The 21,965-nt window shown below is 43.3% G+C and overlaps 2 protein-coding genes across 3 annotated transcripts in view; one reads left to right on the top strand and one right to left on the bottom strand.

The window, feature by feature from the left end:
- The window catches only part of LOC146707408 (protein tweety homolog 3-like), a 29,790-nt gene extending 20,706 nt beyond the window's left edge, over positions 1-9,084 (top strand). Inside the window, exons 9-15 of one of the 2 annotated variants that reach the window (XM_085458749.1) lie at positions 194-249; positions 349-441; positions 529-621; positions 946-1,082; positions 3,003-3,176; positions 4,618-4,693; positions 6,132-9,084. In XM_085458749.1, coding sequence (XP_085314875.1) covers positions 194-249; positions 349-441; positions 529-621; positions 946-1,082; positions 3,003-3,176; positions 4,618-4,693; positions 6,132-6,266 — 764 coding nt within the window. In that variant the 3' untranslated portion in view covers positions 6,267-9,084. The remainder of the gene's footprint in view (positions 1-193; positions 250-348; positions 442-528; positions 622-945; positions 1,083-3,002; positions 3,177-4,617; positions 4,694-6,131) is intronic. The other variant, XM_085458750.1, reaches the window with a different exon arrangement.
- Positions 9,085-11,298: 2,214 nt separating this feature from the next.
- On the bottom strand, positions 11,299-20,370 carry LOC146707407 (beta-1,3-N-acetylglucosaminyltransferase lunatic fringe-like). Its single transcript, XM_085458746.1, has 8 exons — positions 19,850-20,370; positions 16,489-16,537; positions 16,013-16,115; positions 15,781-15,934; positions 14,791-14,876; positions 14,521-14,680; positions 14,213-14,298; positions 11,299-13,006 (listed from the first exon to the last, which is right to left on the bottom strand). The coding sequence occupies exons 1-8, from the start codon at positions 20,213-20,215 to the stop codon at positions 12,940-12,942; spliced, it is 1,071 nt and encodes a 356-aa protein (XP_085314872.1). The 5' UTR covers positions 20,216-20,370; the 3' UTR covers positions 11,299-12,939.
- Between the last annotated feature and the right edge of the window lie 1,595 nt (positions 20,371-21,965).

Below are 21,965 nucleotides of genomic sequence, written 5' to 3'. Positions count from 1 at the left end.
TTGTCTGTTTGCTGTAGCGCACAGATGTTGCCTCTTTAACACACACACACTGAATTATGCCTGAGTGGAATTGCAATCATGGCTCAATACAGTCATACTGGATATTATTTTACACGTGAGGTTTTTAAATGAAACTGTGCAGTCCAAACGTTCCCATCGTCATAGTGATCTGTATTTACTGGCATGTTCGCAGATATCCTGCAGTATTACCTGACCTGCAGCTCTGGACAGATTAACCCCTTTCAGCAGGTGAGGTCTTTGTCATTGCTGTTGCATCGTTGGAACACAGTTTTCTGCAATTTCTTCCTTTCACGAGGCTGTTTTGCTTTGTTTTTTTGTTTTTTGCAGAGGCTGTCGGGGAGCCACAAAGCATTGGTGGAGATGCAGGATGATGTGGCAGAGTTACTGAGATCAGCAGCACGTGACTTTGCCAGCACCAAGGTGTGTCTGTGTGTCTAGATGTACATAAGAGCAGATATTTACAGTATATTTGAGCATACATGTGTAACCTTCGCTCTGCGTGTGCAGGGGAATCTCGAGCAAATCCAGTCTGTGCTGAATTCCACCGAGGTGGGCCTGCACCAGCTGACTGCTCTCGTCGACTGTCGCAGCCTGCACATGGTGAGTTACAGGGTGTGTTGTGGTAAAGATAACGTCCGTAATTGAAGCTTAAAGTAGACGTGTGCAGTGACTCTACGGCACGGCTGACACCGTTTTACGCTGTGCAGTTACATTTCTGTTGAGATGCACACCAGATCATGACGCAGGCTTTCAGAGGTTATGGTGAAGTAGAAATCCCCTGCGACTTCTCTCCTCTCCTCGTGTGGTGGAAACATGCACAGTAGCTTTATTTTTTTTTTCCTTTGTGTGACTGTAAATAAGGAATTGATTCATTAAAGGACTACTTTAGGGCCAAAGCTCTCCTCTACTCACCTCTCCTCGTAGGACTACGTCCAAGCACTGACTGGCTTGTGTTATGATGGCGTGGAGGGTCTCATCTACCTGGTTCTCTTCTCCTTTGTCACTGCTCTGATGTTCTCCTCTATTGTGTGCAGTGTGCCGCACACCTGGCCTGGCAAGAGGTAACACACACCCACCCTCACATTCTCTCATTCACACACACACACGCACACACACACACACACACACACACACACACACACACACACAAGCCTTTACATCCTTAAATCCATCTCTTCAGTTAACTAATGACTGACACATCACTAGCTCGTTAACATCTTACTGTAACTGTCTAACTGATCTCAGCTGGTGGACTCGATAACAGTGGGAAGACCCATAAAGAATCGACTCGGTGCCCATGCATGTCATTCTTTTTTAAGTGTACCTGCCTCCCAGACTGTCGTATCACTCTGTACTCTGTACTCTGTACTATCTTCTTGCCATCTTTGCATTTATACAGTTTATTTTATCGTTTGCCGGTGGACAAACCGGCAAACCGTTTGGCTGAACATTGTTTGTATGTTTGTACATACTTCTCATTTTTCTTTTCTCCTCTTTGGACTTGGAGCACCAATGTCGTGTTAGACTTTATATCACCACAGTTTTGTTTTTTTTTTGTTTGTTTCCGTGCCCCACTTCCTCCTTATGTTCTTTCCCTTCCTCCTCTCCCCTGTGTCCTGATTTGGAAATGCTTTGGGCTTCAACGAATGGTGATGCATATGACCCCCACGGTCAGATTAACCACCGCTACCATTCATACAAATATTCGAACGAGCAAATAATTCTGCGATAAAATCAGAGAAAGAGACAGGTAGACTTTGCTCGCAGTGACCGTGTCACTCCGGTGAAGGATTTGAATATTGAAACAGCTGTGCCATGATAGTTTTTTTCTTTTGCTTCCTTTTACACTTGCTGTTTGCGGGCATAAATCGGCATGAATCGCAGTGTATGACCCAACAGGTATGAAAAATAATCAATCTCTCAGAACAAGTGCTCACTGGGTCTCTTGCCTGTAAAGACTGACTGTGTCGCAAACTCCATTTTGGTTTAATGAGTAACACGTCTCCATCTGGTGGCCAGTTGGGGCAACAACACCTGTCGCTTATTGTCTCTGTTAACACGGGGCTTAGGCTAATTTATTCATCATACAGCTTCCTGCCTCTTTACCTTAATTGAAACTCTTTCAGTCTGATGATATATTCTTAGCATATGGACAGCTGATATAGAGTTGCAAAAAAAAATCACTGGAAAAAAAGAACCTTATAAATAATAAAGCCTACACGTACACATGCATTACTGTGACTGACCTTACTTAACAGAATCCAGTGCTTTTCTGCAGCTGCATCCAACTTCCAAATCAGCACGTATCTTATCTGATGCCTCATTTTGTTACGTTGCTGGCTGTTTTACATTTTTGACCATTTTTTTTTTGTTTTTTTGTCTGAAAATGGTTTGCCCAAACCAGCCATATTATCTTTTTTTTCCTGATGTTTTTGCTTTAATTTCATGGAGCACACAGAGATGCATGAATTATATAAAAGGACATTCTTGAAATCGGACACTGTTTGAACAATGCGACCTGTTAATAAAAGGAGCAAACTCTCTCAGCCAACAGTGGATGACTGCATGAAGAAAATGACATGCATGTTTCTACCAATGACATGGAATACAGAAGGGTTTGCTACTTTATTACAGTTGATGATTACTTAACAACACATAGCAATAAAGGGAAATAAAAGTGTCCACTCTGGACCTCACTGCACTTGTGGTGGGTCTGTTTAGTAGATGAATGCTGCCCAATGTTCCTTTTCTTCTTGTCCAGCTGCTTTGGGGCCGGAGGGCGTAGCCTTACCCAGATTTTAATATCGGGGAACTCCTGATAGTACAAGTACACCTTCCCCCTTCTCCTAACCTCCTCTTCAACCACTTGTTTACACTCTGTTGTCTCTCTCGGATCTCCCTCTCCCTGTACCTTTCCCTCCCTCCCCCCTTCTTATTCATCATGCCCTTTCGTGCCTGGCCCTTACCCCGACCAATTGAAGGATGGATGAGGAAGACGGAGAGGACGAGTCGGGCGCCTCACGTGGCGGGGTGCACGATAACCTGTACCGCGTTCACATGCCCAGTCTCTACAGCTGTGGCTCCAGCTACGGTAGCGAAGCTAGCCTGCCCGCTACAGCCCACACTGTCAGCAATGCCCCCGTCACTGAATACATGTGAGTTAGCACCCACCGCTAGCTAGAGGCTAGCAGGATCATACACTGCCTGCCAATAGGTAGCTGATGCTTGCCCTCCCCCACACCATGTGATCTAGGCTAGAAGTGCAGCAGTGCTTACTGCTTGTGGTAATGATAAGTTAGAAAAGCTGTTAAATAGTTTTTTAAAATATGTATGGCTTGCATGTCGACTGCAACACACTGTCAGCGATATTTGTTACTCAGTGAGTTAGTACTTATCATCTTTGAGATGCTAAAAGAAAAACAGCTGCTTGCTGTATAAAAAAAATTCAGCTTTGCACTCGCATAGTTTAAGTTAATAGTTGCACCATGCTTGCTGTTGCCACAGGACTGAATTGCTTGTTCATAATAGGAAGTAGAGAAGATAAGTAAGCATATATCTCTCCACAATTAATAAACACAATGCAGTGTTTGCTGCAAAGGGAAGAATGATGGTTTTCAAGCCACAAAGAAACCAGAAAGTAAGACATGTGCTAATTTGAGGTTTTTGGACCATCGAAGGACCACATTCACCAACCCTGTATGAGTCTATATTCCAAAGCATACCACAGGGTTTGGTTTGAGCTTTTCCTGAAAGTTAGATGGGAAGTCTCATCCAGTCATTACTTTCCTTTTTGCCATAGCTAAGCTGTCATTGCATAGGTACACAGTCTCATATGGTAGTTGAATCTGTTGAATATGACAAGCTCCAGATTGTCATCAATCCTGGAAAATAAGTTTCATAACATAGTTACAAGGTTTAGGAGCTGGTTTGGCAGTAATGCAAATCATATGTTTACAGTTAGATGAACAAAGCATGCAAATCCATCATTATTAAACCACAGTACACTAAAAAACCCTAAAAACTGAGTGTCGCATGAGCGCTGGCTGGCTTTGATTATATTGAGCTAAATAGAAAAAAAGTGCAGCTTATCCATGCCGGGGTTGTTGGTTTCTGTACCCACAGTGTCCGCTTGCAGTAATAGAATAAACAGCCTCCTCAGCATTTAGCTCCCTAATAAATTTTGCTTGCACAGGACATTTACAGACTGTTATTAAGTTAAAAAATATCTTGTTGAATCCTTTAATAGTTGAAATGTTGGCCTGAAAAAACGATTGCTGCAGAGTTCTTTTAAATGTGGGCCTGAGGCTAATCTCCGGTGGCTATCCATGATGATAACAGTCCTATTTCACTGAGTCCCATTGTGAGATTCAATATTTTGCCTTTGTTCTGAAAGTATGTTAATTATGTTAGACTGTGGCCGAGGTGTTTTAAGCCCCTGTAGTACCAAGCTTACGTCCTACGTTGGCAATAATTATTGAGGTAATTTTTCAGAGGCCATATGTCAGAGTCATTGTGTTTCAGCGATGAGCAGATCCGCACATCATGAGCTCAGCGGCAGGGTGACGACATGCAGTAACCTCTTATTCTATAATGCAGGAGCCAGAACGCAAACTTTCAGAACCCTCGGTGTGAGAACACCCCCCTGATTGGCAGGGAGTCCCCTCCACCCTCTGTAAGTGCACACTTTCTAGAACACATTCTCCCACAGCTATCTTCCAATAGCCACAGTGCTGCTGGGACACATTTCAAATCCCACACAGTTGGCATATTATTCATTTAAGCGTAACAAGCAAAGAACGGTGTAAATTATTCACTATTTCAGATGTTTCATAGTGCGCTATGTGTGGATATTGGAAGGTAGCGCCACCCACCCACCCCAAATCCCTAAAACACTGCAAGTGTCCTCCGTGCTCACGCTAGACCGTGATCACAGATCGCCTTCATGTAGGTCATTTTGGCAGCCTGGGAAAACTGGAAGCTTGAAAAAGAAGCCTGTCGTTATAGTAAGATCTGCACTTGCATCAAAAGAAGGAGGCAGACTGTTTCGATAAGCGCAACTGCCGGGTCATGTTTGGCTAAAGTTGTCTTCTATTTCTGATGTAAAACGTCTGGTTGGCGCTGGGTGATGTGCAGACCACATAGATTTTTTTTTTCTCCTCAAAGACTTTTTTTTTCAACCTCGAACTTTGTTTTTTTGTAAGAAATGAAATGCTGACTGTTATGGCTTTTAAAAAAGTGCTGCTGGGCCTGTAGTTGTGGATTTCGTTCCATGCAGTATCACCTGTACACTTCTACATTACAATACTGTGGAGTGACAGCATTTATTGAACAAATCTGGTGTTATTACTTCAGGGCTCGGGTTGCATTCCTCGCTCGGTGCAACCTGACCCCGAACCCTTGCGGGTCAGAGCTCATATAGCTTATATTGCAATTCTAGCAAAACTTGAGCCCAAGCCTCTTAAAAGTTCCCGCTCCTCCTTCCCTCCCTTGTTCCCACACCGTGTCTATGTGTGCATCTTCTGGTCGAGGTGTATGTGTCCTGTGTTTCCCCCTCACCCTTCACCATTGCACAGCCACAGGAGCACTTATTCCCCCACCTCCACTGTTGAAACGTAGCAGCCAGCAAAACGGCCTGCCGCTCGCCACTCTTAAGACAGGGCCGATGGCTGGGCCGCCGTCCTGTGCACAGCTGCTCTTCTGTCTTCTGCAGCGATGTGGAAACCGCAGACCTCCGACTGTAACTACCTCGGTGCTCCCGAGAGACCACTAACTCATACCAGGCTAACCTACTACATCAGAAGTAGAGCAACTAACTACGAATGAACCACATCTGCTAATTTACAATAACATCATCCTGACCTAATCAGCTGTTACACAATGAATAACTGTTGTAATCAAACCCCGGCTGTCCAAATGACTGGTCACAGTATTTCAGCTGTACATGTGTGTTTGTGTTTGCCTTTCATATCGATCTATCTACAAGCATTAATCTTTGTTTGTCCGTCGTTTCCTTGTCTTCTTTTCATCCTCTTCTCCTTTCTCGTCATTTCCCACTCTCGTCCCTTTCTGCTTCTTCTTCTCTTCTTTTTTTGTATCCCCTGTCTCTTCAGTACACCTCCAGTATGAGAGCGAAATACCTGGCGACCAACCGACCAGACCAGAACCGACGCTCCGTTCCTAACGACCAACTGGATCCCGCTAGCCGGCCTCACCCCGCTGCTAGACCACAGTCCTCAGTCCACTAAGAAAGCACTTCAGCCACAACACTGCCTGAATCCAGTTCTCACAGCCAACAGCAAGATCCAACACGGCCCACAGCACCAGAGCTGGGTGCTTTTTTTCCCAGTTCTTTTTCCAGGTCCACTGAATTTAACCAACACTGACCGGTTCATCAGCAGAACTCATCAACCAGATACCACAGCACATGACTGCACTTTTAAAGCTCAACTTCTACTTCTTTCCTACATAAAACCAACATAACTGAAAAGGCAGAAGAGCACATCGTAGAAGATCAATGCTTCTGCTTCTCTTCTTTATGGACACACACATACATACACACGCCCAAGCTGCTTGATCCACCACTGCTGCGAAGCCATAGTTTCTTCCTCCCAACTTGCATCTGTCCACTGCCGTCCAGTGAAGGCATCCACGCTGCTCTCACTGCTCAACCGCCCCTGACACACTCACACACAGGCAAGCACACAAACACACACACACACACACACACACACTGTACAGAGCTGTAAATAGTGACCATGTGCTTTATTCTGAGTTCATGAAAAGTAGACTGTTCAATCCTTTACTGGTAACGTGGTGTGCTGTGTGTTTATCATGGAAATGTTTGCTGTATCTCTCATACAAACACACACACACATGCACACACAAGTAGGAAGATAGTCTAACCAAACACTCATTTGTGTAAATAATAAGCCAGTGAATCAGAAAGCCATGCTTAGATGAACTGTACCACCAGATCCCCATTCTCTCTTTAGCTTAACATTGTCGTCTAAGACTTGAATTGTAAGCTCAAAAAAAGAAAGAAAAAAAAGTGTGCCCGCGTGTCTTTTCCATACTCGTTAACGTGCGCATACGTTTCAGTTACGAGCCAGTAACCCTGTTGTGAAATGACTGCTTTTGAACTTTGGGAAAACGGAGTCTGAGACAACGGACATACGGAGGCTCGAACCTGTGCCAAAAAACTGAATAATTCAATGAGGGATGCCTGATTCTGCCCTCATTTCCTACTGCCTCCAGATATCTCGAGAAAGGACGGGGAAAAAAGAAACCTCACACGGAATCTTTTCCCTCCGTCTGTCAACGATAAGGGAAAGAGGAGAGACATTTGGAAAAGGGAAGGAGTGGACCGATAGTTGCAACTACACATTTGCCAGGTGCTATGTAAAGCGGTCGAGGATCCGGACTGAGGAGGGACAGAAATGTTTTTGTTACTTTTAATGCTTTTTTTCCTTTTCTTTTTTTTTAAATTCAGGGATTTGTTAAAGAAAAGCAGAGCGGCTTTCCGTGATTACTAAATGTAAATTGTGTCCCGAAGCCAGAAAAACTCCATTCCTGACTGAAAAAGATGTTACATCAAAGTTTGTTTTTATCATAAGCTGACATTGATGCTGTGATACTGTGACCAACTGTAGTATTCTGTTTCTTCCTGTGCTTTTATTTTGGTGACCTCAGATTTAACCTTTTAGCGCAGATATTGAATCTTTTATTTTCTTTCTTTCTTTTTCTACCCACAAGCACAAATTCTCTTCAAGGTGACTTTGTGAGATGGAGAAGTAAAACTCACTGCCTGGGTCACTGCCAGTGGCTTTTTCCCCTCCCACTCTGTGTACAGTATATAAAAAAATCCAAACACAGTAGTCGTGAACCCGCGTGTGTGTGACATCACTGCGACGTGATTGGCCGTTGCTCTATGTCACTGTTACTCTGTGTGAGTAGTGATTAAGTGACTGGCAAAGCAAGCAAAGGCTGGCCTATCTAGCCCGAGTCATTCCTATACTGACGTTGCACACACGTTAACGGACACACACATACACACTTTGTGCTTTACTGACACACACCTTCCATACATACTGCAGTATTCTTTAAAGCCCATCTTTCCCTACTTTTATCCTGTTTACATTCATATCTAGAGCGATAGTAGCAGCACGTCCCCCTCCACCATGCTGATAACCCCGTGCATTATGGGTGATGTAGTAGGTAGTAACCGAATTAAAGAGAAACCCCCAATTCTGTAGTCGACCACCCTGAACTCCCGTACGCTGTTGCACCACCCAATCCTGTACAGCATTTTAATACTGTCTTATTAATCGATGACCACTTCTCGTATTAGCGAGACAATCTTACATGTGTGATTTTACTAGGAAGGAAACGTCCATGTTATGGTAACAATGCTACCTATGGTCTAGTACTTTTACAATGTTTTATTGCACCATGGATGCAAACAGTGTTAAGATCTGTGGGACTAGTCACTGATTAATGGCCTTTCATAATGTTTTTAAACTCTTACAGCACTCTTCATATCACGACATGTCTTCTTCTTCTTCTTTTTTCTTTTTTTAAGTGTTTCGCTGTCTTGTAAAAATCAGACTTTAAAGATAAAATAATAGCTAGCTGTTTTGTAGGATAATAAAGGCAAGAGCAGCGTTTTTCCTCTCTTATTAATGGTGAATGACTCTCTGTCTTGCAACTGTTTTAATAAGACTATTACAGTGTCGTCCGCGCACCTGACGCAGTGCTGCGTTTGAAGTTCTGTGCCAGTGCTGTCTGTGATTTGGCTGCTCTGGTACAGTATGTCGTGACGGGTGGGAAGAGCCCAGTAAGAGTCAGTAACGAGTGGGCGCTTCTCCGTGTGGTAATTACAGGACTTCAAATGCACGACTGTTCAGATGTGACAGACAAACAATGTTTTCTATGGCTGTTTTTATTTTCTGATGGTTTAACTAAGATATTAATGATATACATGTCAAAACTGTGGTAATGATATCATTCAGCCTGGAATAAATGTTTTAAAAAAAGAAATTAAAGCAACTTTAACGTACTGATGAAGACCGTTGCGTCTGTTTGTTTTTTTTTCTTATCACCCTGTTCCCTGAAGGTTTTACCAGGTTTAACACAGATTTAACAAGGTGCTGCAAACATTGACATGACAACATTACACAGTTGCTGCAAATTTCTCTGCTGCACATCCAGGATGGAAATCTGTTCCACCACATCGTAAAGCTGCTCTACTGGACTGAGACTGCTGACTGCAGAGGCCATTTGAGTGCAGTGAACTTGTCGTTATGTGCGAGAAACCATTTTGAGATCATGTGAGCTTTGTGACGTGGGTTGCTTTCATGTTTTTTTCACACTAAATGTCTCAACTTCCTGTTCTTATCTGACAGGAGTGGTGTGGTCTTCTGCCGATGCAGAGATGCTCTTCTGCATACCTGGTTATTTGCGTTACTGTTGCTATTATCAGCTCAAAGATTTAGCCATTCTCCTCTGCCCTCTGGCATTAACAAGGCGTTTCCACCCAGAGAAATACCACTCACTGAATATTTTCTCTCTTTAGGACCATTCTTAATAAATCCTACAGATGGTGGTTTGGGAAAATTCAAGTCGATCATCAGTTTCTGAAATTCTCAAAGCAGTCCATCTGCTACATTCAAAGTCACTTAAATCACCTTTCTTCCCCATCCCAAGTTTGAACAATCTTAGTGCCTTAATGGATTGATTTGCTGTCATTTCCTTGACTGATTAGACGTTCGCACTGACGACCAGCTGAACAAGTTTATCTAATAAAGTGGCGGATAAGCGTCTTTACTGTAAGCTGATATTGCAAATGTTTTAAAAGTGCTGGAATCTCTTCAGTGACACTGAAATATTGGTTTTTACAGCCATTTAATTTGGCAGACTCCATCATTTCATTATTGATGTGATGCTATTTACCAGCATCTTCTCCTGCACCATCAAAATGAATACCAGTACAAATCACATCAAGAGGAAAATAAAAGCGACTGGACCGATGTCAATGAACAGAGAGAGCTACTTCCATTAATCTTGACAGTGTAGATATTACAATAATGAGTGCAGCTGATGTGAAGCTTGAATCTCTATAGAGCTACATTTGCATGGCGAATGATTTGTTTGGTCGCTCTATGACCTCTAGATTCTTACAGATTAAGAGCAGCAGTTTTTACTGATGATTAATGAAACCTAGGAGAATAGTATAAGATACATTTAGCCTAGTATATTAATAAACAGCAAGTTTACGCCTCAATAAGAGGACTGTCATGGCCACTTCTCCACCTAGTGGTTGATAGAGCGTTTTCAGACTTGTGCGCAGAAGTAGCAGCAAGCACGATTCATGCATTCATGAGACTCCAGACGATGCAGATTACTTTGAGCAGGAAGCAGAGACTAACAATATCATTGCTACATTTACAAGTTCAGTGTTTTGAGAGAAGTGGCACTGAGAATCTACCATCCATAATAAAATATGCCATGTACAGTTTAGACATACCAAACAGGCCGCACGTTTAATGCTTTAGACAAAATTCATGAGAGGACAAAACTTTCGGCTTACTTTTTATTTTGCAATAATGTCTGGATTCTGGATTCTGGATTAAATAAGGGGAATGATTACTTAATAATCAGCGCAATTTAATTTGTAATTGCGTTGTTTAAAATTTAATCTTGAGAAAGACAAATTTTGGATCTCACAGGCTTGATGGTGGAGCTAAAACCTACAGTGTTAGGCGGATAAAAAGACATCTGACCTTGAAATGCAGCGCAGTTACACATACAGCCAGCAGGTGTCGCTGTCCACTCAGATGAGTGTGAAAGCCCAAAGTGATTTTTATTCACTGGCTAAGTTTTCCTCATGGTTAACACAGCCTGACACCGGTGGGTTCACAGCGGGAGAGAGCACACACACACACAGCTAATCTTTGGGTTCTGCCTTTATCTCTTGCAGGCCCTTCTGCGTGGCTTGATCAGATAAGAGGACTGTTAGTGTGAATGTGTGAGGGAAATGTCAGGGTTATGAGTGCGGAGGAGAAGTCCCGCCAGACAGAAACCCATAGATTCATGAACAAGTAAAAAAAGGTGAAAGGTCAAAGTGCATTTTTCTTCATAGCTCAAAGACTTCTTCAAACAAACGGCAGATTTCTTTTCATGTAAGAAGTGTGAGTGTATTTGCATGTGCAATTTTTATCACTCCAACTTGTTTGTGATTGGAGAATTCGCCAATAAGCAATTGAGTAAAGAGAACAAACAGCTGATTGATAAAACACTTTAATTATAACCATACAGTCCAGATACTGGAGAGAGCCTTTCTGCTTCAGGAGCAACAGTTATTATATATACACATTCACGTGGGGAGGGGCGGGGGTGGACTTTTAATTGCACAAACTTCCTTCAACACACAGAAAGACATCAAGACGACTCAACATGAGTCAATGCTCAAAAACAAAAACATTTTCGAAGCAGTGCAGTCATGTTCCTTCCATTTGCATCAATAACAACCTTTACAAAGAAGTTTTTGTAAAGGACAGTTTGACATTTTGGGGAATCTGATTGTTTTCTTGGAGAATTAAATGAGAAGACTGACATTACATCATACGACAGAGTAGCCAGGCACAAACAAGAGAAGAAAGTCATTTCCCCAAAATGTCAGACTGTTCCTTTTAGTCTTTTAATCAAATGACAAACTGCAAACAGCAAAAATAAGAGAAAAACGTGAAGTTCTAAAATATATACACCCAAGAATGGGGTTTATATTGAACACTGATGTTAAAAAAACAAAACAAAAAAAAAACCCCACATTGTTTTAACACTATGGACACGTGGTTTTTTTTTTCCTTCATGATGGGGAAATGCAGTGATATACATTCTCTGCTGTAAAAAAAAATCTCTTGAAAGAAGAGAGAGGATGCTCAAAGGAAAGCAGGACAGGCTACACTATGCAGCAGTTTAGATCCAAGTGGGGCCAATTCTATAAAAGTCCTAATGGAGCGGCGCTACTGGTACTGAGCATCTCTCTACTTTCAGACTGTGTCATATCTTGCACACAAACTCCAGATAACACTGGTGAAATCAGATCGACACATTGTCCAAATTTGCCCTTTCTCGTGTAGCACGCAGCAGGAGAAAATCCGCCTCAGAGCGTGCAGAAGGCATGACTCATCGTGACTTCAATAGACTAATACCTGCTCGGCATTCTTCCACAGGCGCAATCACACATCACGCAGACTCTTGTGTTCGTGAACCGGCATGCTAAGGATCAGCCGATCTGACCGCAGCTTCCCTGGGTTATGTCGGCAAAAGTTCAGGCCTTGAGGTGCGTGCCTGAATCGTCGCTCCAGGCCTGATAAACTTGAAACTAAAATAGCTGAGAGTTTGCTATGAGTAAGCTGGCGTTGGCATTCCCTGTTCTCAGAGGATGAATGCGATCTTATGATCATAAAATGTGTTATAAATCCATGTAGTCAGACCAACATACAGACTTTAAAAAGCCCTGCTTGAAGGAGAAAAGCATCTTTGACTTTGACATTTTGAAGGCCTTTTGCATTACTGCAGAGTCAGATAAATAAAATTCATACTGTCGGGGTCAGCATTGCGAGTATGAAGGCACAATAAGCCGTCAGTTAGCACAGCTTGGCAAAAAAGAAAAAAAAAAAAAAAAAAGTCAATCTCCATCAGTTTTCCACGTAAAAGACACGTGACTTTTACACACTGGGTCAGAGTTCAAGTGTCCTAAAAAGCCTGTCTTCTAGTTGAGTTGTAGAGAGGCAAACACAAATCTCCCAACTGCCTCGAGACATTCTCCGGAGTCGGGAGCGGCGGGACTCGGCAGATATTTACGTTTTCTCCCCCATCGGTCCATCCCTTCCTCCCTCTTTTGTCTCTAGATGGGTGTTAAAGTCGCCAGGGGCCGGGGCACCAAGGAGTGTCTGGGTACAGCAGACAATGGACAGACCTAAATCTGAGAGAGAGGGGGGAAATGAGTGCGACAATGCCTGGAAGCTGCCAACTGGGGATTTCAAAATAAGGCCGTGGATACAATCAGTCACACACGCACGCACACAGACAGACAGAGGACAAAGCCAGGAAACTTGTAGTAAAACATGCACCACAAGTGCTTACATAAAGCTTACTACACATGTATGAAAACTATATTTGAAAGCAGACTGCCAAAGCAGCTGTGGGATTACGATGAATAGATTTAAAAAAATAAATGAAAAAAAATAAAGAATAAAATAAACTATTGCAGGCTTTACTGATTTTCTATTCCCCTCCATTAGCCGCCAGTGGCTCACAGCGAGCTTATCTCATTACCTCCCACCATCTAGGCACACTGCCATCAGCACCTGCTAACAAAGTAGATAAATAAAGAGAATTACCTCAATTCAATACACAACAATATAATTACTGGCCAAAGAGCCAAGGGAGGGGGGAAAGAAGGGAAGGAATCCCCTTAATGTGAGGAAGCGTGTTCTCCAGCCTTTTGTTTTGCTTTGCTTGGATGTGCTACGGTCCTTGAACTGTAAATAATCACAGTGAAGGTGACCTTTTGATTTTTTACTGACTATTTTAGAGATCAAACAATTACACCGTTGTGTCCTGTGCTCAACATTACATAAGGAAACAAACTAAACTACCAACGCCGTTGTCAATCACTTCCAGGGCCAAGTGTAAAGTATGGTAGAGGGGGATTGGAGTTGGGCTTGGCCAAGCCTTTCCAGTGAAAGGAACTCTTAATGCTTCAACATACCAAGAGATTTCTGGATAATTTTGTGCTCCCAACTTTGTGGGAACCGTTTGGGGATGACCCCTAACATGACTGCGCACCAGTATACAAAACGAGATGTGGATGAGTGAGGTTGGTGTGGAAGGACTTGACTGGCCTGCACAGAGTTCTGACCTTAACCTGATAAAACACTTCTGGGATAAAATGGATGCGAGCCAGGCCTCATCCAACATCAGGATCTGACCTCACAAATGAGATTCTGGAAGAATGATCAAAGATTCCCATAAACGCACTCTTATGCTTTGCGGAAAGTTTTCCCAGAAGAGTTGACGCTGTTAATATGATGTGCTGACATAATAATCCCTCATGTACGTGTGTGAGAAGGCAGACAAGCGAATGTTTTTGACAACATACGGTCACACGTTGACACAGAAAATTTACCTGGTGGGATCTTCTTCTATAGTAAACGGGCCTTTCACGTTAACAGTGTTCCTGCTGTGGTCCACTGTGCCATAGCTGAGAGTGACCTGATGGGAGGGCGACATATATGAGGCTTGTTAGTTTGTCTGTGAGCAAAAGCCACCAAGGCAAAGTTTGTGAAACTGAGCAAAAGGGAGAGATCCTCAAATTCTGATGCAGATCTTAATCACGCTCTTTAAAACTGTGATTGGTCTTTGTGCAAGATGTCTCCTCATCTGCCCTTTTCGTTTCTTTGGCGTCACAATGAGTCTTTGTGTGGACGTGTGTACCTGGTTGTGTATGTCTGACACCAGTCCCAGATTCTCCAGGTGGGAGTGAAACAGCCCTGAGCGGATGAGGCTCACGCCGAGCAGCGCCTCCACGATGTAACCAACCGTGCAGTCATCAGGGAGGCGGATGTGCTCAGCTGTGGTCATGAAAGTGCCATCGCTAGAACAGAGAAGGAAAGAATCAGTAGATGAGACCTGAGGCTGAAACAAAAATAAATTAATTAATTTAAAAAAAACAAAAAAACAAATTCATCTTAAGTGAGGGCATACCTTGCCCAAGGTTTCATCTTCAGGGAGAGGCCACGGCTCAGACAGAACCCTGCTCCTCCGGTGGCAAACCAGAAACGCACTTGCTTCTACACACACACACACACACACACACAGCATGAATATAAATGGACTGTCCACTTCCTCTCTTATTAATTTATTCATTTTCCACTTTTGCAAATTTCTGAATGTCGATAAACAATCTTAGGACCATTGTGTGATAATTGTTTCAGCTTCATGTTTTTATTCTAGAGTAGCTTTGCGTGTCCCAGTGTCTGAAACAAGCTGTTGTCGCTGCCTTCCAACTAACTTTAAACCAGCTTTATTCTTATTGGTTGCCCCTCTCAAACAGCTAGTGGAAGGGGCTGCTGTACGGTGGCCCTGATCAGTCAAACACTTACAACAGCAGCAAATAGGCAAGATAAACGCTAACAAACCCCCACAGAACACAACTGAAGTGTTTTTGGGGAGACGATAACATGAGAACAGCTGGGGAAGTGACAAGCTAACAGTATCTGGCTAATTACAAACATATTGACACGATTATATGAATCATGCAATTAAAAAAAATAAAAAATAACCCCACACACAGTATCTTTTTCTCCCTGAAAACACTGATGTATCCTGCACCTTAAGCGTGTCTCAGTGTGACCCTTCCCATGTTTTGGTTTCTGTCACTTCCGCAGCTGTTCCATCACGTTACTGCGAGATCGTTTTTTTCTACTTCTTTTCATTCAGCTCCTGTTGTGTTTAGTGCGCTTTTGCAGCATTTTTTCTATTTGCTGGTGTTTTCTTATGTTACAGTCTGTTTGACCTCTCGGGGCCACCGTACTCCCGTCCGTCTGTGACGTCAAAGAGAGCCAGGAGTAGAAAGAAAGAAAACATGAGAGAGAAGAAGGAACAAAAAGGCGCAAGCCTGCATAGTTACAAACCTAAAACATTCAATATTTCAATTTTAAGGTAAAACTGTTCTACGAAATCATGCCAAATTACCATTTCGTCAGTGCCGGGCCTCTCCGTGGCCTCTATCGGCCGCTCCAGGCTGGGCCGCCCAATGTAAACGTCCTGTGTGTGGCTGTACTGAGACAAGAGTTTCAGCAGGGAGCCTGTGTTCAGGTAGTTATCATCATCAACGTGACAGAACCACCTGCGACATAACAATGCTGTGGGTTAGTAAACTGTGTATGTGGGTGTGTGGTGCAGTGTGGTGTGGGTTGCGCCTTACTTCTTCCCAGAGCTGATAAAAGCGTCATACTCCAGAGACATTTTACAGGACAGCGCCTGACGATTGTGTGCCTGCGAGCAGTTGGTGTTGATCAGGTGAGCTCCTGATGATCAATAAGAAGCAGAAATCAATGATCGAGGCAGCCTCGACTTAAGCAGTGGAGCTGTTTAAGTATTGGATTTCATTATATCCTGACTGCTTCAAAACACCCTTATAAAAACACCCCAATTACACATTTCTGCACTGTGCAATACAATGAGAAGAATAACTGATTGAAAGATGAACAATTCCATGAGTAAGAGGAGGAAAGGCCTGTTGATTAAACTGAAGTGACTTCCTGCACTTTGTGGAAACATTACTGCCCAGTCAGCAGCCTGGTCCCTGATTTCCTGCCTCGCACACTGTAGATAAGACTGCAGCTACTCAGCAAAACTGCTGTGTGTGTTTGTGTGCGCATATGTGTGTGTGTGTCTCACCTATTCTTTTCCTCAGCTTCTCATCCTCCCCATCAGTGAACACGTATGTCTGTGGAACAAAGAAAAAAACAAACAAAACACGACGGCGGTCATATTATTTCAGTAATCTTTCCCGAGTAGCACAGAAAGAAAAACAGCAACCACGCAGGTGATGACTGCATCAGCATTTCACAGATCACATTTGTGATTTCAGGTGAGACTCATCCCGTTTCCACGAAGCAGCAGTAAGCAGCGCCGACGCTGTGCTGACTGAGCGCCAGGCCAAAGGTAAGCCTCCCGTCTATCAGCAGCGCAGCAGCTGGCTTCGACCCCCTCGCTGCGCGTCTGTGTGAGCGTTAATGTGGTGAGTGACAGGGTTGAGGGTCACTGTGCACTCAGGAAGCTGTGCAGACCTCGTAACCCTCCACAGGAAGTAAGAAAACCCAAACATACAAGTCTCTAAATAGTCTGTTGTTTTGGCTTTTTTTGTTCCAGGACAATGTGTTTGAAATGAAAAAAAAAAAAAAAAAAAAAAAAAAAATCGCAGGTATAATGTGCCCACTGTTGGGAGTAATTCTGAACCCGTTTAATCTGTCTCTCCGTTTTCCTTTCATTGTTGTTCATAAAGAGAATTCTTCATGGTTCGTTTATGACTTTATTGTCTATGTTCGAGTGAGGCGTTAGAAACTTAACATCTGAAGTCCCCAAAACTCCTACATAGAACAAAAAGATTCTACTGCATTTCGATGGTAAGAGGACAAAGAGCTGCAGCGAAATCATTTAGCAGCTAAAGATCATTTAAATGCTGTTAGTGCTACAGCTTTCCTTGAAGTCTACAGAACTTCTCCACAAAAGTTGCCAAGAAGTTTCTTGCTCTGCCAGCGGACAGATGAATACTTGATGCGAGAGGATGCTGCGGTCCAGACCTGGCAGCAGGGCAGATGTCCAAAGTCTGCTGCAACCTCCAGCCACAAACTGAATGCAAAGGACTTCCTAGGACACTAAATAGCAAAACCCATCATAGCACTGCGTTGTGTACCCTCTACAAATCTATCATGTACTGCACACTTTTTTCATTTGACAAAATAAATTCAAGTCTTTGCATCTTATAGGCTCTTTGTTTCCAGGCTCTTTCCTTGTTCTTGAGTCAGTTTATTCCCTCCTGACATGCAGCATGAATATATCAACAAATCTTTGCTTTAAGTACTACGTGATCAAGAGAGTAAATGTGACTGACCCCAAAAAAAACAACACTCCAGCCAGCTGTGAGATTCTGTCAGTCTTTTTTCCCACTCTGAGCCTCTTAAGCCCCCAGAGTCAGCTTCTGCATCAGAACGCCTGCGTAAGAGTGCGTTCTATGACAAACCAGTGCACGCCTGAGCCAGTCTAAGAAGGCAGCAGCGCGGGGGGAGGAGGAGAAAATGTAGACCTTTTTTGCTTTTTGGGAGGTGGGGGTAGGTTGCCAGGAGTTGGGCTGGCAACCCAGGGAGAAAAAAAAAAAAAAAAAAAAAGCAGCAAAAGCCAGTCAGTGTGTGTGGTGGAGTGCGCGCGTGTTTATCCTCGTGATCAGACACGTTTGTAACTTCCCATGAGAAATCCTTCGAGTTCCCAGGGTATGTGTGCGTTTGTGAAGGTCTCTGACTGTGCGTGTTTCCATTACTCAGCAATGTTACAGTACAGAGGTGTGTCTGGGAAACAGGTAGGGTTACAAACACCTGACTGTGAGAGCTAATGCACGATTATGCCCCATACGCACACGCCAATTTCCACATAAACTGTATTTACATGTCAACAGTCTGGGTGTAGCACTGAACTCGAATGAGCTTCATCCCCTCAAACACTGAGGTTTAAATGGATGATCGCACGATCCGCAGTCACGTCTGCCTTTGATTACGAGCTTTGAAGCTGCTGGGTGCACTCAACCGCTGGCCCATGTGTTTTATAGCAAGGGATTCATCCTTGACTCACTCACCACCGCACCTCAGACCAAAAAGCTGTCTGCTCGTCCTGTTTGATCTTAAATATTTATCTGTGAGGCACTGAAACTCCTCCTGTACCAGCCTCTCCCTAAAACTCCAGCACTTCTAAATCCTCATCACAGGACTAACGTTTAGAAAGGAAACTGTAGTGATCGGCCAATTCATTAATGACTCATTTGGGAGAAAGTTGAAAAATATTTTGTAGTCGTTTTCTTTTTTTTTTTTTTTTAAATAGACACAATTACAAAAAAATCTGAAGACTTATTTTTTTCAGAACATGAAAATGATTAGTCTTGTGCACACAGTCTGAGTGAAAACATTTATAGCACAAGAGACAAAAACATCTTGTTTGGGTATACCCAAACAAGATGTTTTAGCTTGAGGTTAAAAATGTTTTAGCTTGAGGTTAAAATTCAGCTGCAAGCACAGTTTCATGTTGAATCCTGATGATAATTTGAAATAATTCATCTCAAAAGACTTAAAAAAAAAAAAAAATCTGCAAAGTAAGTTGTCTTCCTCCCCTTAAGCCCCGACCACCAAGGCAGAATGTGGAGGTTTCTTCCTGTTAAAAATGAGGTTTTCCTTCCCAAGGTCGCCAAAGTACTTGCTTATAGGGGATCATCTCACTGTTGGTGTTTGTTCTGTTTTCTCTCTATTACTGTAAGATAGTTACCTTACAAAGTAAGGCGAGGCAGCTGTTGTTGTGATTTGATGCTATATAAATAAAATCGATAAGATTAAATGCGCAGCTCTTTCATGTTAATGTTATCGCAGAGACAAAGAAAAAAATGATCTGAATTGGCTCATGTCATTAGGCCTGCCTGTAGCTGTATCGTGTCAGCACATCAGCAGCAGTGTGATCAGCCTGTTTGCCCTCTGATCTCCATCTCATACATTACAGAAGGACCCATCTCCGTTTTACAGCTCCCTGCCTGGAGCATCAAAGAGCCGTGAGTGCGGTTCAGGGCAGGACTGATAATCTGGGTTACAGGGGCATTTTCCTAGTGGGCCGAATATAAAGGATTCATGTAAAACGAATGGCTACTTTGACCATGAGCAACTACTAATAACTAAAACTTGGCTTTTAATTGTCACGTGCTGTGTGGCCGCCTAGACCCACATTTCCAGGGCCATGTTATTTTGTCCCAGTCCAGCCTGTCCCGGACTCACACAAAGACTTGGGGATGTAAATGGCAATCGCAGCCTTCGGTGTATGAAACCTTTAGGACACGCCTTCCCCAATTGTGCCTTTAGTGAGTTGACCTGAAACTAAAGGGTGCTAGAAACACAAGTATACAGACTACCGAAGGGCTGAAACCGAAGTGCTTAAAACCAAATCCTGTCGTCATGATGTGAAGAGAAGCTGGCCCGTTTCTGAGTAACAGGTGGGCCATCAAACCTACCTGTGGCATGTTCCTGGATATCCAGGTGTCCAAAAGAAGCTCCAGTCTCTGCCGGTGATACCTGCCGGTGGTTTTTACCGCTATGAACAGATCAGCCGGGGAGAGACGCTCCACCGGACCGGTTGGATCGCTGCTCCGCGGGGGGCCGCTCACCGCTCTTCTCTCCCGGGTCAGTTTGCTGAAATATGCTGAGAAAACTTTTCCGCTCGTACCCGCGGCTGGAAGCTCCTCCGGGACTCTGCAGTTTGGGTGTCCGCCAGTCACTACCAGCATCCCGGTCACCAGCAGACAGGTGACCGCGGCGGCAGCAGCGCGAGGTCCCGCGGAGCCGAGGAGGCCTTTTGATACCCACACAGGTTTCCACATCGTGGACGCTTTTAGAGTGAGAAAGTTTCTGAGAGCGCTTGTCTCCGGATTACAGCATCTCCACTGTAGTACCCAAATCACAGCCGTCCCGCGTGTCTCCTTCAGTGGATGACCTCCCACTGAGTGGCTTGCAGCTGTTTAACACAGAAGTTATCCACCAGTGGGCGGGACTGTTTTAGGTCCGGTTTGCATCCAGTGGCAGATTTGAGCGTTTAGTGTGGGCGGAGATCCAGCAAAGAAGCAGGGAAAGTCCGCTGCTGAATACACTTTAAGGGGACAGCTCACCCCAGCGTCCAATAGACATAGTTTTCCATTGGCCTGTACGTATGTGTATACAGGGGTGAACTGTCTCTTTAAAAGACAAACTTTCTCAAGTTCCCTATAAATCTTTTGGGACTTTGTCTTGAATAAAGATGCAACCAGTGTGATCAGCTGCAGAAGAAAAACAACTCATGTAACCCCCCCCCCCAGTCATTTAGAGGAACAATATCCCTGCTCCAAATATTTCATTAAATTTATTTTTTAATTTTATTGGCCATTTGCTGTGTTCCATTTTAAATTTCATACTTGTCCTTTTACAGCCTATTTGGTATTTCTCCAATTTCTGAGCAGAGGGGCAGAGTATCACTTACTGTTCCTACACAAAGCAGTGTTTTTGTGTTGCTTATCTGCTTAGCCAATTTAATTTCAAACTTATATATAACTTCTTATTTCATAGTGTAATCTTCACATGCTTTATCAAAAGTACAGTCTGTTGATTCAGCCGCTAATTATTTTCACAGTATTTATGTCTTTAGGGAATCGCTAAGCTTAGCTTAGCTCATAGCTGACTCGCTAGCAACATGGCCTCTTCGAGAATCTTGGAGTCGTGTTTGACCAGGATATGTGCTTCAATGCGCATATTAAACAAATATGTAGGACTGCTTTCTTCCATTTGTGCAATATCTCCAAAATGAGAAACATCCTTCTCAGAGTGATGCTGAAAAACTAGTTCATGCATTTATTACTTCTATGCTGGACTACTGTAATTTGTTATTATCAACATGACCTAAAAACTCCCTGAAAGAGTGCTGACAGGGACTAGAAAGACAGAGCATATTTCTCCTATATTGGTTTCTCTTCATTGGGTCGCTGCCAAATCCAGAATCTAATATAAAATCCTACTCCTCACATACAAGGAATATCAGGCCCCATCTTATCTTGATTATAGTATTGTATCACTATTGTATCAGTCATTAGAGCTCTAGGTTCTCAGACTGCAGGCTTACTTATTGTTCCTAGAGTATTTAAAAGCAGAATGAGAGGCAGAGCCTTCGGCTTTCAGGCCCCTCTTTTGTGGAACCAGCTTCCAATTTGGATTCGAGAGACAGACAGTGTCTCTACTTATGCTGCAATAGTTCTAGGCTGCTGGGGGATTCCCATGATACACTGAGTGTTACTTCTTCAGTGATCCTTTTTGCTCACTATTTAACTATTTGTTATAATTAATCTCTGGCTCGCTTCCACAGCATGTCTTTGTCCTGTCTTCTTCCATTCACCTCCTGTAGGTCACGGCAGATGCCAGCATATGACCCCCTATAATCAAGCGCTTTGGCAGCAGTGGAAAGGAAAAACTCCCTTTTAACAGGAAGAAAGCTTCACCAGAACCAGGCTCAGGGACAACTAGCAAAAGCAAAGCCATCTGTGCTTCTAGAACCAACCAGTCCCAATTAACAGGTTTCTCCCTGTTAAATGGGAGTTTCTCACTGTC

Source organism: Copadichromis virginalis, linkage group LG6 (genome assembly GCF_057382275.1).
Source record: "Copadichromis virginalis isolate Kocher_CV1m ecotype Utaka linkage group LG6, C_Virginalis_male_GT1.1, whole genome shotgun sequence".
Lineage (NCBI taxonomy): Eukaryota > Metazoa > Chordata > Actinopteri > Cichliformes > Cichlidae > Copadichromis > Copadichromis virginalis.
The sequence above is the reverse complement of the archived record's forward strand: the minus strand, read 5'-3'. Positions and strand labels throughout refer to the sequence as shown.